A 19,401-nucleotide genomic window follows, 5' to 3' on the forward strand; every position below is an offset into this window, starting at 1 on the left:
CTTCCCTCCCTCTTTTCCTTTTCCTTCCTTCCCTCCCTCTTTTCCTTCCTTCCTTCCTTCCTACCTCCTTCTCTCTCTCCCTTCCTTCCTTCAGCTTTTAAAACCTCTGTCCATATGCCACCTCATTTGATCTTTACAACAACCCAGAGAGACGGGTTCTATTATTGTTTCCACTTTCCACATCTCACCTCCCACCTCAGATGATGCCGACATCCCTCAGCCCCGCCCCCCACAGCCTCCCGTCCTTTCAAGCCTGAATCCCTCCTGACCAGAGCTGACTCTCTGCTCAAAGAGAAGCAAGACAAGCTCGAAGCTACCTGAGGGCAGAGTCTGGCTCCTTGTCTCTGCGTCCCCAGCACCTGACACACTTGCCTGGTGTGTAGTAGGTGCTTAATAAAGCCCCTTAATAGAAGATTGATCCAGAGGCAGATCGCGTGGTGGAGAGGCTACAGGACCAAAACGGGAGTCAGTAAGTCCTGGGTTCAAGCACTACCTTTGACACGCACTAGCTTCAGGACCCTGGGCAAATCCTTTAATCTCTCTGAGTCTCAGTTTCCTCTTCTATAAAATGGGGATCATAACAGAATCTGGTTGTTTTGAGTATCAAACAGGGGTGTGTGTGTGTATATACACATACATACACACGCATATTTATAGTGTTATAGCATAGTTATAGTGTATATATATATATTTATTATAGTTATATAGTAAAGGTATAATGTATATTTATGTATATATTCTATATGTGTGTATATGTATGTGTATGTATATGTGTGTGTATATGTATACACGTGTATGTGTATATATATTATATATATATTTGCACATATATAGTTTTACAAACCTTAAAGCGTTATATAAATATTAGTTGAGGGGCGAAGAGAAGGCCCACAGTTGAACGTTCATGTTAACTAGAGTTTCTTAAAGCCCATGAAGTTTTAGCCATCTTAGAATGTCCCCCCCTACCCCCAAGGGACCCATTAAACTTGAAAACTCCTGAGGAGGAAAGCAATGTGAAACGATGTTCAGTGATTCCTCATTTATTGGGCATCAAGGGAAGCTGAGCTCTTCCACCGAAGGGTGTTTTCCAGATAACTGGAACTCGCCCCATTTAAGCGCACACATACCCACACGTGTTTACACATTTTTGATGTTTAAACTTCTGTCTTCCTAAATGGAATTTTCTGAATATAATTCAGCCTTTTCTTGATGACTCGGGGTTTTTTGTTTTTGTTGTTCAGTCATTTCAGTCATGTCTGACTCTTTGTGATCCCATTTGGAGTTTTCTTGGCAAAGATACTGGAGTCATTTGCCATTTTCTTCTCCAGCTCATTTTACAGATGAGGAAACTGAGGCAGACAGTTAAATGACTTGCCCAGGGTCACACAGCTATTAAGAGTCTGAAGCTTGATTTGAACTCATGAAGATAAGCTCCTGACTCCAGGTCCAGCACTCTGTGCAATATGGCACCACCTAGCTGCCTTGGGGTTATCATCAGAATAACTGCTGATGGCACTTTATACCCTACAAAAGCACTATCTTGTTTCATCTCAGAACGACCCTACGTGGCAGTTACTACAAGTCATTATTCCCATTTTATAGATGAGAAAGATGAGGCCCAGAGAGGTACAGTGACTTGCTCCTGGTCATACAGTTAGTTAGCATCAGAGGAGGGATTCTGGCTGAGGTCTTTATTGTCGGACCCCTGATCTAGTGACCTTTCTACCCAACTCTTTAGCCTCCCAGGATCAAGAATAATCAATGATCATCCTGAGTTATAATTTAGTGAGGTCTACAGGGATGATGTATCTGGAGCTGGGAAGGACCTTGAAGGTCATACAGTCCAACTGCTCCATTTCAAAGATGAGGAGACTGAGCTCCAGGGAGGTGGAAGCCCATTTGTGGCAAAGCCAGGACTCAAGACTCCAGGGTCAGGGTTCTCTCCACTGCACCATGATGCCTCCCTCTCGACCACTATCCCACATGGATTCAGACCACTCAGCTCTTCATGGGTGCTGTTTATAGCTTCTCTCCCATCTCCCTCACTATCAAATCATCATTAATTCCTCTTAAATCCTGCTGCAATAAATGCTTTTACCCAGGGTGGGGAGCCTGTGGTCTTGAGGTCACACATGGCCTTCTAGATCCTTAAGTGTGGCTTTTTGACTCAACCCAAATCTTGTAGAACTTGACCTCAAGGCCCCAGGCCTCCCAGACCTTTCTTACTCTATGGTGGCTTTGGGAATCAGACAATTGGCTGTTCAAGTTGTAGGTCAAATGCCAACAAAGACACTCCGCCCCGTGTGTAAAGTATATGGACTTCCATGCATGAACTTTATGTACGTCTAACTGGGTCCATTTTTCCTCTGATAAGGAATCCAAGGTTGAGAGCACATAAGTGATTTGCCCAAAGTCGCCCAGTTAAGTGTCAGCTTGGATTTGGACCCTGGTCTCCTCATTCCAAATCCAGCATTTCTTCTACCACGCCATGCTGCCTCTCAAGAGAAGCCAATCACAGACGTTCTGAGGCAGGTGACTTCAGATATACAATACATATTTTCCTCGTAAATATTTAGCTGATCAACTATTTTATTCCTTGTCTCCAAGAAATCATAACCACCCAGCAGATGAACTGTCCAAAAGACACATGGCCTGACCTTGGAAAGAAGAGGTCCTTTTTGTCGACTGGCCAGTTGAGCACAAAGCAAACCCCATCGATTGGACGGTAAGCAAAATACAAAAGACATCATTCTAGCTACCTGGCAAAGATGGTTTAGCGATGTTTGCCGCCTCAGAATTTGGGAAAACCGTCTTGACACTGCAGATAAAAAGAATTACAGTTTGAAAAGGTCACATTCTCAGGTCGAATTTTGGTTTTCTCAAGGGCAAATTCAAAACCAGCCCCAAATAATCAAATACCAATGATACCCTGATACATTGACATTTTATAAACCCAATGGCTGAACATATCATGTCTATTTCTTTGTTCCACCTCTCATCAATGTCAAAAATGTTCAATAAAAATAATACTTAGGGTCCTTTTTTGTTGTTATTGTTGTTAAAGTTTAGACTTCACTCTGACAATCTTGTTTGGTCCAGGAAATATTGGAAAACCAATGTAATTATTCGCCTGTGTTGATTTTCCTTTCCTGAAGTATGAGGTCCATTGCTTCTACCTTTAAATAATTGAAGAGAACAAATGGAGGTCTCACAGAAATTCTCTTAAAAAGTAATTTTTTTAAACATCAAACCTCATTGAGCAAAGCTATTCTGTGTAGTGATGAGAAGTCTTGCATACATTAGGCATTTAATAAATATCTGCCGAATTGAAATCCTTTCATACATGGATTCGGCATTGATATAAAGTGGAGATGGTTTTAGCATCAAAGTTTGTATATACAGGTGGTATGCTAACCTCAGGGAAAGTTAATTATATGCCTTTGTTTTGAACAAATGTGCTCTCTAATTGGTGGGTAAGGGAGCCTCATTGGTGCGGGCTCATGAGCTGTGGTTTTGACTAGATGATGACCAAGAATGTGCCTCAAACATGGGATGGCCTACAGGAAATATGTGAAAGAGCAGGGAGTGATGGAATATTTGTGATGGACAACCTCATTAATACTTATATTTTAGCAAAATGCATGTTGTTCTCAGTTGAAAAAATTGACACATATAAATGCAATATGACCTAGTAGATGAACTGAGCTAAAGTATTTTTTAAAAGTCTCATTGCAATCCAAAAAAAACCAGTTACCATCAAAAGAGGATGGTATTTCACGAGAGAAATATCCAGAGCTCTTTGACCAACCTATCTTTGCCCCCTTCCCCTCCCACTGGACCTCTGGAAGGGAGGGTAACCTGGCTCTTTCCACTTATGACACACATTTTCTAAAGTGCATTTTAAGACTCTATGGGGATAATTGCTTTCTTCACAACCCAACAGGTACCAAATCTGGAGCCACCATCCACATCACAGACTTTTCTGCAGTTTGGCATTGTCCGCATAATTAGAATGTGAACAGGACCGCTATTCCGATTAATCTTTGAATCAGTAAATAAATAATCAAAAATGTTCCCGGGATTATTCTAATTGGTGTCCAAAGCCAGCTCCCCAAACAAAAAGTGAGAGAGAGAGAGAGAGAGAAAACAATAATGCCCTACCCCCACCCCACCAACTTCTAATTTTCCAGGCTGATCAATTGTTAATCCTTCTCCTTAATTACTTTTTTTCTTTAACTTTGTGATGTGGAATCTAGTGCTCATGAAAAGAAAGGAGCTGAGGCCTCTGAAAGAAAGCCGGCTTCATCAATAGGTGTTGTGCTCCACAGGCAGCCTGCTCCAAAGCGTGTTTGAAAGGCTCCCCTTTGCCTGCCGAGAGAGGGTAATTTGATCGCCTTCGTTTTCCATTCTGGCATTTCTTTGGAGCAAGAATGGTGAGCTGTATTCAAATTGTGCAGGACTTTTTTAAGAGAAAACTTTGTTTTGCTTAAAATCATGTGAATATTTGTTTAATATCAACAAATTAACGGTGCACGAGTCTTCTCAAAAGTACAAGGGAAAAAACTCATCCGGATGGGAAAACGTGATCAAATCCATTGCAGAGTTCTGGTGGGAGAATGGAGATTGAGGGAAAAGGCAAGATTTATAGCCCCGAGTTTTGAATGAATGTCATCACTGGAGTTTCTCATCAGTCAGACCAAGAAACAGGATAGAATGTTGAAGCTGCAGGGTTCTTACATGTAGAGCTGGAAGAGGCCTCAAAGGCCAGTTAGGTCAATCCTCTCATTTTACAAATAAGGAAACTGAGGCCCAAGGAGATTAAGTTACATTCCCAAGGTCATGTACGTCATGAGGTTTGAAGACACTCCTCTGATTCCAGAACCTGATTCCAATGCCTTCCCGAAACCAAGAACTAGGCAGGCCAAGCAGCTTGCCAGAGGTCAGTCAGATAATCAGTGGTGGCATCGGGCCGGGCCTAGGGTCCAGAGCTCAATGCTCTGCCCATGACACCATGCTGTTTTCCATAAGCCCTTCCCCAACCTCCTCCCTTCCCCACTAACCAAATGTCCTTCAATAACTCACATTCAAACTTGATGTTTCGCAAATTTTCCGGGAGGTCATGAAGGGCAACCTTGAGCCACTCATCTAGCTGTTTGGCAAACTTTCGGATCACCTGAGTCAAGCTGGAAAGAGAAAGGGTCCATTTAGAGTGAATGCACCCAGGGAAAGTCAAGTCAAAGGCGTCCTACTCATTACAGGGATGAGCAAGGGGGTAACCAGGCTGAGAACCCAGCTGGCCTGTCTTTTTTATTTATTTACTTATTTTTAGTTTTCAACAATCACTTCCATAAGACTTAGAGTTTTAAATTTTCTCCCCCTCCCTTTTTCCCTTCCTCCTCACGATGGCATGCAATCTGATATAGGCTCTACTTATACATTCATATTAAGCATATTTTCCCATTAGTCGTGATGTGAAGAATTAGAACTAATGGGAGGACCCGCGAGAATGAAGCAACAAAACAAAGCCACAAAAGAAAAGGAGAGCCAATAGTCCGCTTCGATCTGCATTCAGACTCCGCAGTTCTATCTCTGGATGTGGACAGCATTTCCCATCATGAAACATGTCTTAGATCCTTGCATTGCTAAGACTATCAGTATTAGTCATCGCACAACATGGCTGTTACTGTGTACAACATTCTCCTGGTTCTGCCCACTTCACTCAGCACCAGACCATACAAGTCTTTCCAGGTTTTTCTGAAGTCTGCCTGCTCATCATTTCCTATAGCACAATAGTATTCCATTACTTTCATATACCACAACTTGTTCAGCCATTCCCCAATGGATTGGCATCCCCTCAGTTTCCAATTCTTTGCCACCACACAAAGACCAGCTGGCCTGTCTTGAAGGGGAATTAGCCCAGGCACCACCACTCATGGGCATGACCCAATGAGAATCCTTGGCTTCTTTTAAGTCCCAGCTAAAATCCCGTCTCCTACAGGAAGCCTTCCCTAACCCCTCTTCACTCCAGTGCCTTCCCTCTGTTAGTTTTTTCCTATTTATTTTGTCTCTATCTTGCTTTGTACTATTTGTTTGTATGTTGTCCATCCTTCCAACTGTATTAGATTGTAAGTTCCTTGAGGGCAGGGACTGTCTTTTGCCTCTTTTTTGAATCCCCAGGACTTAGCACAGTGCCTGGAACATAGTAGGTGCTTAATAAATGTTCATTGAATTGAATTTTTCACCCAACCTCCCAAACTGGGTCTTGATGGGAGAAGCCTGAAGATGTTGGGATCACGTTCACAATAGTTACAGAACTCCTGTTTCTATAATGCCCATTATCTCCCCGGAGATGAGGAGCACAAGAATTATCATTGCCATTTAGCAGATGGAGAAACTGAGGCTCTGACTTGTCTGCGGAGTCATCCAGGCAGAAAGCCTTGGAGCTACCCTTCCCAAACCATGCATGGTCACCCTGTCAGTCACCAGGAGGGCCACACAGCAGATGGCAATAATGATGACAGCTCACATTCATCCAGCACTTTTAAGAGGTCCTTTCCTTAAACTCCTACCCTTCTTGAGGTTGTACTGTCTCATTACACCCATTTTACAGATGAGGAATCTGGAGTGCCAGGTTCATACAACTAGATAAGGAATAGGCCCTGAATTCCAACCTAAATCTTCCTTGACCACCACAGTGCCCACCTTCTTTCCTCTACCAATATGGCCTCTCCCTAAGGGGACGATCTCATACATTCATTCATTCCAGAGTCCTCTGCCCACATGCTATCTATGGTGTGACCAGCACCAGGCCAGTGTAGACTAGAAAAGGAGAAATTCAGAGGATGAATCATAAGCTCCCAGAGCCCAGCAAATCTGACCCCCTTGTGGTATAGACGAGAAAGTGAGGTTACACAAATGATTTGTCCAAGATCACACACAGCTGATAAATGACAGGGCCAGGATTTGAACTCAGGTCTTGGGACTCTCTCTCAGTAGTACAATGCTGCATTCCTCCCACCTAGTTCAACAGGCATAGAGGAAGAATTCTGCGTTTGTAGACTATCAAGTCATCAAGTATTTATGAAGCACTTACTGTATGCCAGATAGTGAGCTAAGCCATCAGAAGGGAAAGGTCTTATCTTGTGATTCTGTACTTAGAAATGGCCTTCGGGGTTCATCTGTGAACATGGTGACATGATCCTCAGAGGGGTCCACCCCACATACATCTTTCTGCCACTCCTGGATAAATCGAAGGGGCGTCATTCCCTGGTGGACCACACCACGAACTAGCACAATTTTTCTGATTCTTATACCAGTTGTCAAGTTGGAGGGAAAACGTCCCTGGCTCAGGGTCCCAGACCCCAAAGCTGTGCCCTGCCAAGGGGTGGAACAGCTGCCCTGGCTTAGCTCCTGGGAAAGGGGGCTTTTCTAAGCCTCTGCCCACTGTTCACCTCTGTGGGTCAAAAGCTATGGAAATTACAGCAAGCAAGACCCCCTGTGGCTGCTAGGGCAATCACAGGAAGGGTTCCTTCTCAGTCTCTTTGAATAACAACATTTCATGCCTATGAGGCACCATCCCAGCCTCAGTATGGAACGCCAGGCTTTGGCCAGGAGCACAAGATCACCAGCAGAGAGGACTGTGTGGTGGGTTTGCATTGGGTTTCCCATAGCCCGGTTGGCTTTTTATAAAAAGCAGTAGTTCCCATACCACCAGAGCCTGCCTGGGAGGGCTTTTGTTCTGTGGACTCCTACTCAAGGATGCCAGACTTTCAGGAGGAGCCCAAGTGTGCCCCAGCTAATGGACTATAGCCAGGCTGGGGCTATTTTCACTTCAAATACTGACCAGAGTCATTGAGCTGAGGGCTAAGGAAGAGCTAGGTCAATTTAGCTCAATACTAAATGCGCAATTATTAAGCACCTACTCATGCTTTGGGGGATGGTCTGTCCTCAAGAAGCCTATAATCTATGCCAAGTATTTCAAAGGTCATCAATGACCTCCTAGTTGCAAAACCCAGTGACCTAATTCTCCTTTGTATCTCTGACCTATAATAATATCTAGCATTTAGCACAGGCCTGGCACACAGTAGGCACTTAATAAATGTTTGTTAATTGATAGACTATTCCCTTCTTGAGTTTCTCTTCAGCTTTGAGATGTATAACAACACATTCTTCTATTTCTCTATCCATACCATCTCATTCCCTTTTACCGGTCCTTCCAGACTGATTTTTTTTTTTAACTAGGTAAAGAGGCCATTCTCTGCCTCATTTCTTATCTAGCCTTAATCAACGTTGTCTTCTTCAGTTATTATCTAGTGCCTTGTACACAGTAAATGCTTCATAAGTATTTGTTGAATTGTCTTCACGCTCAGGGTTTCAACCCTGACTCCAACATAAATATTTCCTGTCCGGACCCCCTTCCTGAGATATGGCCCCACATTTTCTGTGCCTGCTGAACAGCTCGAGGCAATTCTTTCTCCTGACTTTTCTATTTGACTTAATGACACTTGTCCTGGTCCTCTGACCTTCAATGGTCAGGATGGATATCTGGACTTTGGACAGAGACGGCTCAGGAGGCACTATCACCGCTGCGGCTCACGCTGACCCTGAGAAGCTCAGAACCTGGAGGCGCTCCAGAGGTCATTCCGTCCAGTATGTGCCCGAACAAGACCAGACACCAGCGAGGGAGGTGCTGACCTCGTCTGGGTGGGGAGCACCATCATGGCAGCCCATTCCTCTCTGGAGAACTCTAAGTGGTAGGAGGTTTTTCCTTACATCAACCCTGGATTTTCCTCTCTGTGACTCCCTACCTGCCAAGGTGTGCCTAGTTCTGCTATCTGGAGGGAAGCAAAATGAACTTCCTTCTTCCATACAACAACCCTTCAGATAACTGATGACAGCTATAATGTATCCAGGCAGCTACATGGTACAGTGGACAGAGTGCCGGTCCTGAAGTCAGGAAGACTCTTTTTCCTGAGTTCAAATTCAGCATCAGACACGTAATAGCTGTGTGGCTGTGGGCAAGTCACTCAACCCTATTTGCCTCAGTTTCCTCATCTGTAAAGTGAGCTGGGGAAGGAAATGGCAAACCACCCTCATATCTTTGCCAAGGAAAGGGAAGGGAAAGGCTTCGTGGAAGAAACTCAACCATCTAAAGATGTCCATGCCCACCACATCCATCCCATCCTCTCAGCACATACCCTGAGGACAAGTAAAGCAATTCTAGACCACCTATCCCACCCAACACCCTGGACAAGGAGTTGACATTGCTCAGCTGTCCCTCAAGAGATCTCATGGGAAGCCCCGCTTACTTGTGCAGCTGGGACAAGAACAACCCCCCCCCCCCCACACACACACACATGCCTTCCCTCATATGCTAGTGTGGCTGATTCATCCAAAGTATCTGTGGGATGCCCATGAGGCAGACAGACAGACACTGAGGCTCCGGGGTGTTTTACTGGTAATAGATTATGGAAAAAGAATGTGGTTAAAGCTAAAATTCCTGGGGCAGGAGCACAGGGGGCTCCCCCTAAAATGCCTTCTTGTACACTTGGTTTTGCTTGGGCTAAAGAGCTCGTGGGTTTCCATTCACCAATCTATCCCTCCAAGTCCAGAGAGCCAGGCACTGACCTGTCCGGTAATGCCTGCAGCACCGTGGGCATGAGCACTCCAGAAATCGCTTTGTACAGTATCGAGTCGCAAACTCCCACGATGTTGACCACCGTGGAGGAGCCGAGCACGGGCAGCATGTGCGGGGGCATTCCTTGCCAAAAGTGCAGAAGAAAACTTTGAACCTGTATTCGCCCAAACCGGGAAGAAACAAAAGAAAACACCTTATTACACAGGAAACTTCCCAGAGACCACATTATCAGAGATGGAAATGTGTGTTGGCTTCTATCTGGACTAAAGACCCCCTGGGCGAGGAGGCTGGAGACAAGCTGAAAGTGACACCTGTCCCCCAAACAGGACCCCCCACCAGCCTCCCAGGGTGCACAGAATCCTGGTCTTGGGGTTACCCTTGGCGGAAGACTTTGTCTCTGCAGGGGGACACTCTTAAAATGTAAATGTTACCTGCCAGGGGTAACACATTAACCTCATTAGCATCCATTGTCATGGATTGGTTTAACAGATGAACTAATTAGGACACAAAAAAAGTTATTGATTAGAGGTTAAGGGGTGGGAGGTGAGAAAGGTCAGAAGCTTGAGGGAATTATTTGGTAGGAGAGGGTCTTAAGCTCACAGATTCTGAGCTGAAAGGGACCCCAGAAGCCATCTGGTCCAATCCCCCTAATTTTACAGAGCAAACTGAGGCCCAGAGAGGTTCAGTGACCTGCCCAAAGTCATACAGGTAATAATAATAATAGCTAACATTTTATTAAGCATTTATTATACAATAATTAATATACTATAATATAATAAATACAATAATTATCTATTTTATCCTCACAACCCCCTGGGAAAGTAGGGGGAAGGGTAAGTGCTATTATTATCACCATTTTACAGATGAGGAAACTGAGGCAAACAGGTTAAATGACTTGCCCAGGGTCACAGTTAGGGAAATGTTTGATGAGGGATTTGAACTCAGGTCTTTCTGATTCCAGGCCCAGCATTCTGTGCACACTGGTGCCCCCTAGCTGTTACTAAATGTTGTTGTTCGGCCATTTTCAGAAATTTTCAGTCATGTCTGGCCCTTCATGACGCCATTTAGGGTTTTCTTGGCAGAGCTATTGGAGTAGTTTGCCATTTCCTTCTCCAGCTCATTTTACGGATGAGGAAACTGAGGCAAACAGAGTAAAGTGACTACTCCAGGGTCAGACAGCTATTAAGTGTCTGAAGTTGGATTTGAACTCAGGAGAATCAGTCTTCCTGACTCCCGCCCAGGCTCTGTGCACTATATTGCCACCTAGCTGCTCCTAAGTAAGAAACAAGTAGAGGGGCAGCTAGGTGGTGCAGTAGATAGAGCATCGGGCCTAGAGTCAGGAGGACCTGAGCTCAAATCTGGCCTCAGACTAGACACTTGACACTAGCTGTGTGACCCTGGGCAAGTCACTTAACCCCAATTGCCTCACCAAAAAAAAAAAAAAAAAAAAGAAACAGGTAGGATTTGAACTCAGGTCCCAACTATGCCTAGTGACTTTGGGCAAGTCACTTAGCCTCTCTGGGCCTCAATTTCCTCTTCTGCAAAATAGCATTAATAAAATTAATAGGCGTTCTGCCAATCTCACAAGACTGCTATGAGAATCAAATGGGACGATATATGTGAAAAAGCTTTTAAAAATAGTACTTTTCACAATAAAATGTCACCGAAGGCTGGAAGGGAATGGGCAAACCTCTTGCTCTGTAGAGCCTGAGGCCCCCTTCACCATCATGGTGAGAGGGAGAATGAGCTATGGGGCATGGGAAGAGAAAAGGGCACCGGGGCTGCCTTTGTTCAGCTGGGATCATCTAGTCCGACCCGCTCAATACTCTGGTACCAGACCTGGAGGGGGGAAGGCCTGGGTTCAAATCCTGCCTCAAACACTTTCTAGCTGGGTGACCCTGGGCAAGTCATTTCATTTTTCTAGTCTTATTTCTCTCCACTGTAAAAATGAGGTGGATTAACTCAAAAACCTCTGAAATTCCTTCCATCTGTGAATCTGTGATCCTACAAAGAAGGAAACTGAGGCTCAGAGAGAGGAAGTAACAGAAACAGTAAGGCTGGGATTCAAACCCAGGACCAGGTGACTCCCCTGGGAGCTGGGGCTATCAGTAATGGCTGAATTTAGAGGCGGTTCCTAGCAGGAGCTCTCTGCTAGAGAATGTAGGGGAGCCTGATCAGGGGGAGGGGCTGGGTAATCTTGGGTCTGCCCAGCTTCTCCAAGGTGATGAGCAGAGCCTGTGGTGAGACCCAGTGGAGTCTGGGAGAGGCCAGGCAGTGTCGGGATCTGGGTCTCTCTCCCTTTGGGCCATCATTGTGATGTGGCAGGAGTGTTCAGGGGGTCTGTCTCGGGCCGGGGTCTGAGTTTCAGGCTGCCCCCACGCCCTCCCAAACCACGCTCTGGAATCAGAGGAGTGAATGATCATTAAGCCCTGGTCAGATTCACTCTAGGGCTGCCAATCTGGACTGTGCCAGATGAGCTCACTCCTGAGAGAAGGGGGCACCCCCGTGGCGGGCACAGTAGTGCCATCCTCGAGCAGACAAAATGACTCATCACATTCTATTGTGACAATATTTTAATATCAGGAGAGAGAATAAAGGGTAGGAAAACTAATGAGGATTCAGCCTCAGAGCTGAAAAGTCCCTGTTATGTCCAGAAGGACAGTTTAATATGCTTATATGAAAGACCTTCCAAGCATCCTTCCAGAGGAACTCAAAGAAACCCCACACCCCGGGGCTCCAAAAAGTGAAGGCATTCCTGTCCAAAGAACACATCCCCTTGGGCTCAAAGCCCCCTGAAGTGGGGAATTCCATTTCAGGGAAGATAATGTGGGTAATAAAAAGACAGTGGTGGGAAGGCAGTGGGCCTCGATGGACAGGATGCCAAGGACTGCCGACCTCTGAAGAATGCAGGTTTCTTTCCAGAGAAGCATCCCCTTTCCCAGCACTGAGAGTGAGCGCTCAGATCTTCCCCAGCAGCACAAAGACCCAGCATCCCTCCCCATCCAGGAGAAGGTGGTCTGGGAGAATTCTATGCTTCCCCTGTGGAAAAAAATGCTCCCTTCGCTCTTAAATGGGGGCACTCAGGGATTATGATTTGTGTAAGGACTTTGGAATCCTCAAGGGGCCTTTGAGAATTCTAGAGAATAAACAGCAAAAAGGGAAGTAATGTAAAGAGTCAGGCTCGGTAGTCAGAGCAGAGGCCCTGTGACTTTCTGCCTGTGTGACCTTGGCCTTAGAGCTCTGGGTCTCAGAGGGGTTGGAGCCCATGGACCCTCCCAGCTCCAAATCGAGGCTGCTGTGAATGAAAGAACCCCACTTTTTCCACCAGTGAAGTAAGACCAGGGCCAATATGGATTCACCCTCATCAAGGCTCTCCTGGTCTAGTCCAAAGAGCACCAGCTTTTCCCCCACCAATGTTCTAGTAGGTAGGAGGGCTCCTGCCAGTAATCAGTTCTAGTAGATAGGAGGGCTACTGCCAGTAATGGCCACTGGGTGTGGCCATTGCCAGCAGCCCTGGATTCGAGGTGTGCATCCCCCATTAAGGATGCTGGAGTCAGAAGATCTGGGCTTCAAATCCTGACTCTCCTATTTTACTACTTTGGACAAGCCCTTTCTGGCCTCAGTTTCCTTATCTGTACAGCGAGGCAGTTGGACTACAGAATCTCCAAGGTTGATTCTAGCCCTAGGGGAATCTTCTGCCCATACCATCTATGTCCTCTTCCCTCTCCATGCATATCCATCCACAGTGACCCATTCTCCCTACTATTATGAGAGTAGTTGGAAGAGTGTCAGGGATGGGTGAGAAACCTGCTTGGGAAATACTGACTTCATGGAATTCCAACCCACTCAAGGGATTTTTCTCTCTGTGTCCTCAGTTTCCTCCTTGGTAAGAGAAGAGGGTCAGACCAGTTGACCTCTAATGTCCCTCCTAGCTCTACATTTAGGATTCTGCTCATTTGGCCCAGGGCCTCAGTTTCCTCCTCTGTAAAATGAGGAGGTTGAACTCCATGGCTTCTAAGACAAGCTCTTAAAGCCCTGAAACTGCTTAGAAGGAAGGATTTTCCATAACCAAAGGAGGGGAGGGGGGAATCAAATGGAAACGTGGGCAAGCTTCTTCTCTGTTTTCTATGTCTTGAGGAATAAACACTTCAATGATATTACTTATAACCTTTTCTTTTTCTTAATTCTCTGATAAAAATCAGAACTCAGTTCACCATTTAAGGCAATAGACGTGAAAGTACCCTTAAAATGCCCTCTGCTGCTGGGCATCTGTGATTTTTTTGGTCCATAAAATTGCCTTGGAATAGAAGACGCCATCATTTCTGGACCTACCTCGTCAAAGTTGGCTCGTATTACAGTGTCCAGTATCCTCTGACAATGGGTTCTGTACATCATAATAAAGGTTGAAACCTGGAGCACAAACAGAAGGCCACCGTTAGACCGTTTAAGCCGCTTTGGGGTATTTCAGCTTCCAGACCATTCCTTATTGGAAAGCACAGCCTCCTTCCTCCTGGGCTGATGGACGGCTCTGGCAGTGATGGCAAAGACAAAATGTGGGTGGTGAACACAGACGCCACCCGCGGGACCCTTGGCCAGATTCAGTTTCCTTATCTTTCAACTGAAGGGGGCTGCTTTTCCCCAGATCACAGGGATCTGCTCTTAGATTCTCTTCATAGATCAGGACATCTGGAATTCCAAGACTCTGGGGTCAAAATACACAATTTATCAATGGATTAAAAAAAACCCACAATGGTATTTTCTTGTTTTTTTTTTCTTGGAAGAAATTTTAAATCTAGGTCACGAAAAGGAGCGTGGTGTAATAGATAAAGCATGGGCCCTGGATTCAGGAAGGGCTGGCTTCAAGCCCCTTTGACGGGGACCAGCTGGGCAGCTACTTGCAAGTTTCAGGTACTCTTTAGAATGATAAATTACAGGTGAGGTTCTGGTCTGCATGAGCGAAGAAGTATCCCAGGGGAAATCTCCAACACTGATGAAATCATAGATCTGGACTGAAAACAAAATCATTGACTTATTGAAGTAGCCCTGAGAGATTCCAGGTCAGATACAAAATGGCAGATAATCCAGACTTGGGTTCTGATCCCACCGCCACCCTTAATTCCCTGTGTGACCTTGGACAGGTCCCCTTTCCTCCTTGGGACAAAGTTTCCTCATCCGTAAAATGAGGAGTGTGGACTTGTGGGGTGCTAAAAATACATTCCCTCTCAGACCATTCCAACAAAGTCATAGAAAGTTCAAAGCTGAAAGGGACTCATCCTCACTCCAAAGCCAGCCAGCCCCAATTCCTCATTCTGATGAGCTAGAAGAGCTGGAATTCTGTCTTCTCGATCTCCTGTTCAGCTATTCCTACAAGACAAGGCTGTATCCCAGGGAGATGCCATATACGTCATCTAAACTAGTTACCACACTGCCCAACAATCACTTTGTCTTGGGGCCCTACATCATCAAAAGGGAAAAAAACCAGCTCTCAAAGGCGGTGGGGCCACCTCTGCTTTCTGTCCTACACAGTTGAATCTGTAACCTCCCCATCTCCCGACACTTGCTTGCTTCTCATCTCCCACAAGCTTTGGGAAGTGACCATCCTAGAATTCATTCCCTGGGGCAGTCCCAGACTGCAGAGATATTTAGGGAAAAGCTCTACCTCTCCAAAGCCTCATGGAAAGCTGGAGTGTGATGAACGTGGCATGGGGTCATGGCCAAGGGAGTCCCCAGCCACGGGTAGGTTCCACGTATGTGCCTCCTTCCCAAATCTTCCATTCCTCAAGGGCAGAGGCCATGCCTTAGTCATCACCACATCATTGATCCCTAATACGGCTTTAGGAGGTCTTTTACATAACAGATGCTCAGCATATGTAGATCTGCTGAAAGGTATCTCTGATGCACTGGGTATTATTGGACATTTTGGGGTCATTGTATGGCAGTTATATTTTAAATGGACCCTTTTGCAATGAGACAGAGAGGGAGGGAGGGAGGAAAGGAGAGACAGACAGAGACACAGAGAGAGACAGATGCACAGAGAGACACAGAGACAGAAGAGACAGAGAAAGACACTGAGAGAGAGGAGGAAAGGAAGGAGAGACAGAGACAGAGAACCAGAAAGAGACACAGATACAGAAGAGACAGAGAAAGAAGCAGAGAGAGACACCGATTTCAGGCGTGGTTACTCACCTTCTCCTCTGGCAGACTGGCCGGCAGGTTCAGGTCTTTGACGTTGGGGAACTCGGGCAGTAGGGTGCCCAGCTTGGAGCGGGGGGAATACGCCACTGTCTGCTTGCTCACTTCTTTCTTTCCGGACTCACTGACCCAAGCAGCGCCTTTCTTTGAATACATCACATCGTAATACTGAGAGCTCTCCTTCACTGCAATGCCATAGTAATGGTACCTGGGATGGAGAGGCAAAGATCTGAGCATTCCATCACCCAAACGACTTCCCAAGAGAACCTCATCTCCTTGTGTACAGGGACTACACAAGGGCTTCACTGAGCACATAGTAGGCACTTAATAAGTACTTGCTAAATTGAAATGAATTGAAAATGATGCCTCCAAAAGAGGGTTGAATTTGGAATTGGGGGCCTGAGTTCAAATTCAAGTCTGTCCATAGGACCTTCAGCAAGTCACTAAACTCTCTGGGCCTCAGTTTACTGCTTTGTAAAATGAAGGGCTTCTACTATCCAATCTAGGATCTTATGACATCTCTGGGCTTCAGTTTTCTTATCTGTAACATGAGGGAGTTGGGCTAAATGATCTCCTGGCCCCCTCTCAGGTCTAGATCTAGGGTCCTAGAGAGTTCTGTGAAGAGGGAGTGGGGTTCAGGACTTTTGGGGTCTGTCATGGTGACCCTGCTGAAGGCTCATAGCTCAATCCCAGCTGTAAAATCATTCTAGGAAAAAAAAATAAACAGAATAGTTCCTTATGGGAAAAAAGTGAGAATCAAATCTTTGGTGCAGCTGGGCCAAGGTCAGGACGACAGAGTTAAACCTCCCAGTGCTTCTCTGGGGTCTGGTGAGTTGGACATTGGCTTCTCTGCCAGTGAGTGATTTTGAGACTTTGGCATGCATGTCACTTTGCCTTTTTGTGTTTAATTCCCTCCAGCTGAATGATAATGGGGATAATATTAGCTGCTCCTATCTCCATGGGAGGAGGTTGTATAAAATAATGCCTGTGGGGTCGTTCCAGCTTATGGAAAAGACACCAATAAATTTCAGGTTAGATTGGAAGGCACTTTAAGGCAGGAGCTGTTCCATTGTCATCTATGTATCTCTAGCACGTGAATCTGGCTATTATGAGGTTGTCTATGAATCCGGCACAATGCCTTTCACTCAGCAGGCCCTTAATATAATCTTAGGGATTGATTGATTGATGGATTGAAGGTCTCAAGCCAGATGTCAGGGTCTCGTGACCTCAGACTGCAAAGAACCCTTCGCGAGCTGGTATAGGACAGAGAAAGGCATAGAAAGTGTTTTCAAGGCCACAGCATCTCCCCTGTCCAGCTCTTTGGTGCCCACCGTAGCTCAGGACCTCCATCAGCCTGCAGAACATCGCACTACATGAAACTGTCCCCAAGGGTATAGACAAAAGGTCAAGAACTGTTTCATTTTGGCTGTGTCCCCAGCACCTAGGACAGGGCCTTATACAAGGGAGGCACTCAAAATGCTTGTGGAATAGAATAGTATTGAAAGGAATGTCCAGGCATGCAAAAGCAGACACCCAGGGAGAGCCATCCAGGTCGCCAAAGTCCCTCAAGCTTTCCTGCTCTGCCACGCAGAGGTCTCCCTCCTGACAGCGCAGTCAGTTCTGTGGCGTGAAGGCCAGTTTAGAAAGACCAGCTCACAAGGCTGGGATAGCTTTGCTTTCAAAGGCTGGGCTTGGGCAATCATAGTAAGCAAGAGAGCCTGGGGCCCTCATCAGAATCTCTGGCAATAGCTGATACCTTGTCAATGGCCCCTGTATTGATCAGGGAAAGACTAAATCATGTACCACTCATCACTGGACTCTGCCCTAAGCTGTGAGTCAGAATTAGGGCTTCAGCTGCTTCCATAGAGCACAGGGAACCCCTTGGCCACTCCTCCTTCAGGGAGAGCCATATTCCCCCAGGCCTATGGAAATCAGCTGAGAGTTTCCATCTACAAGTTGAGGGCATCTTCTGATCTGCAGGCCAGAGAAGAGATCTCCTTTGAATGCCTCGCTCTGGCACAGTGCCTGACCCAGCATAGCTGCTTGCTAAATGCCTGCTGATTTCTTGTCTCACTCGAAGGCCTGATGTGGAGAGAATTCCCATTGCCGATCATATAGGACCTTGGGCCTGTGGGCCAGAGAGCAGAATGCCCTGCCAGCAGGCTCCTGAGGCTGACCTGACAGGTGTGCTCTGCTCCCTCGTGGAGGAGCTCTGTGCACAGCCAGCCTGTCCCAGTTCCTTCACTCTATAGACACGAGGGATGGTCTCTCCAGTAGTGTCCGGCTCAGAGACGCTAAGATTCTAGGCTTTAAGGGCAAATCCTAGCGGAGCTCCAAATCATGGGGGAAATGTTGGGAGCTGGAGAGCCAGATGACCTGCATGGCCTTGGGCAAATGCCTCTCTTCTGAGGGCCTCAGTTTGCTCATCTATAAGATGAGATTGGTGTGAATGACTTCTGAGGCCTGTTCTGGTTCTAGATCTATGCCTTTAAGACTTGGGTTTAAGCCAGAGGTGAGTTAAGTGACCTTGGATAAATCACCTCTCCGCTGGGCTTCCTCCTTTACAAAACAAGGGGGCTGAGTGAGATGGGATGAATGCCACCCCCCCCCCGGGTGCTAAGAAGTGGTGCAGCATAGTGGAGAGAGGTCTGGTTTTGGAGCCAGGAAGACCTGGGTTCCAGTCTTCCCTATGCCACACACTGGCCGGGCAACCCCGGCTGAGTTATTCTGTCTCACTGGTCCAGGCAACTCTTGCGCAAGTTTCTGTTTCAGAGAAGGAGCCAACACGCATTGGCAAAGGGAGTCCCACGCCCATCCCCCACCCCTCCAGCAGGGTGTTCTCCATACCAACAAAACCCAGGTCTCGGCCTTGACTCCAGGGCCCAGCACAGAGGCGCACCCACAGAAAGGGAGTGGGAGACACCCACTAGAGCCAATCGTATTACACCGGAAGGACTTGGGGTTACTCACTTTGACTGGCCTCTCGTTCCAAGCCTTCTTGTGGTTAACTGTGGGAACTGCTGTCTTATAATCTGAAAATCAAGACATCAATTGGTCACCCGTTAGAAAACAAGGAAAGCATGCTTATGCATGTATACATGTATGTGTATGTATGTACACACATATTGTGTGCTTATGGATGTGTGTATATGCGTGTTTATTTTCTATATGTGTACAGATACCTATATTACTTTGTGTATATTGTGTACATATATATACATGTGTATGCTTATGTATGGATGTATGTGTATTGTATATGTATATGCATACATATATTGGCACCATCATTGCTTTGAGTATATTGTGTACATATATACACATATGTGCTTATGTGTGAGTATATGTGTATATATTGTATGTGTGTGTACACATATATTGATACCTACAGTGTTTTGTGTAAATTGTGTACATATAGACACATATATGCGTGTGTGTGTATGTATACATGTATACATACATATATTGGCACCTATATTGCTTTGTGTATATTGCATGTATATATACACTTGTGCTTATATGTGTATGTATGCATCTATACATACACATACCAGTACCTATATTGATGTGTGTAC

General features: G+C 45.9%; 1 protein-coding gene across 1 annotated transcript in view; it reads right to left on the reverse strand.

Annotated features, from left to right (window-relative positions):
- RFX4 (regulatory factor X4) overlaps positions 1 to 19,401 on the reverse strand; it is a 127,148-nt gene that overhangs the window by 33,967 nt on the left and 73,780 nt on the right. The window contains exons 5-10 of the mRNA XM_027874158.1: positions 18,800 to 18,861; positions 15,824 to 16,037; positions 13,970 to 14,047; positions 9,628 to 9,791; positions 5,083 to 5,183; positions 2,760 to 2,818 (exon numbers count right to left, since the gene is read on the reverse strand). Coding sequence (XP_027729959.1) covers positions 2,760 to 2,818; positions 5,083 to 5,183; positions 9,628 to 9,791; positions 13,970 to 14,047; positions 15,824 to 16,037; positions 18,800 to 18,861 — 678 coding nt within the window. The remainder of the gene's footprint in view (positions 1 to 2,759; positions 2,819 to 5,082; positions 5,184 to 9,627; positions 9,792 to 13,969; positions 14,048 to 15,823; positions 16,038 to 18,799; positions 18,862 to 19,401) is intronic.

The sequence above is a fragment of the Vombatus ursinus genome, unplaced genomic scaffold (genome assembly GCF_900497805.2).
Source record: "Vombatus ursinus unplaced genomic scaffold, bare-nosed wombat genome assembly UNPS02003292.1, whole genome shotgun sequence".
Lineage (NCBI taxonomy): Eukaryota > Metazoa > Chordata > Mammalia > Diprotodontia > Vombatidae > Vombatus > Vombatus ursinus.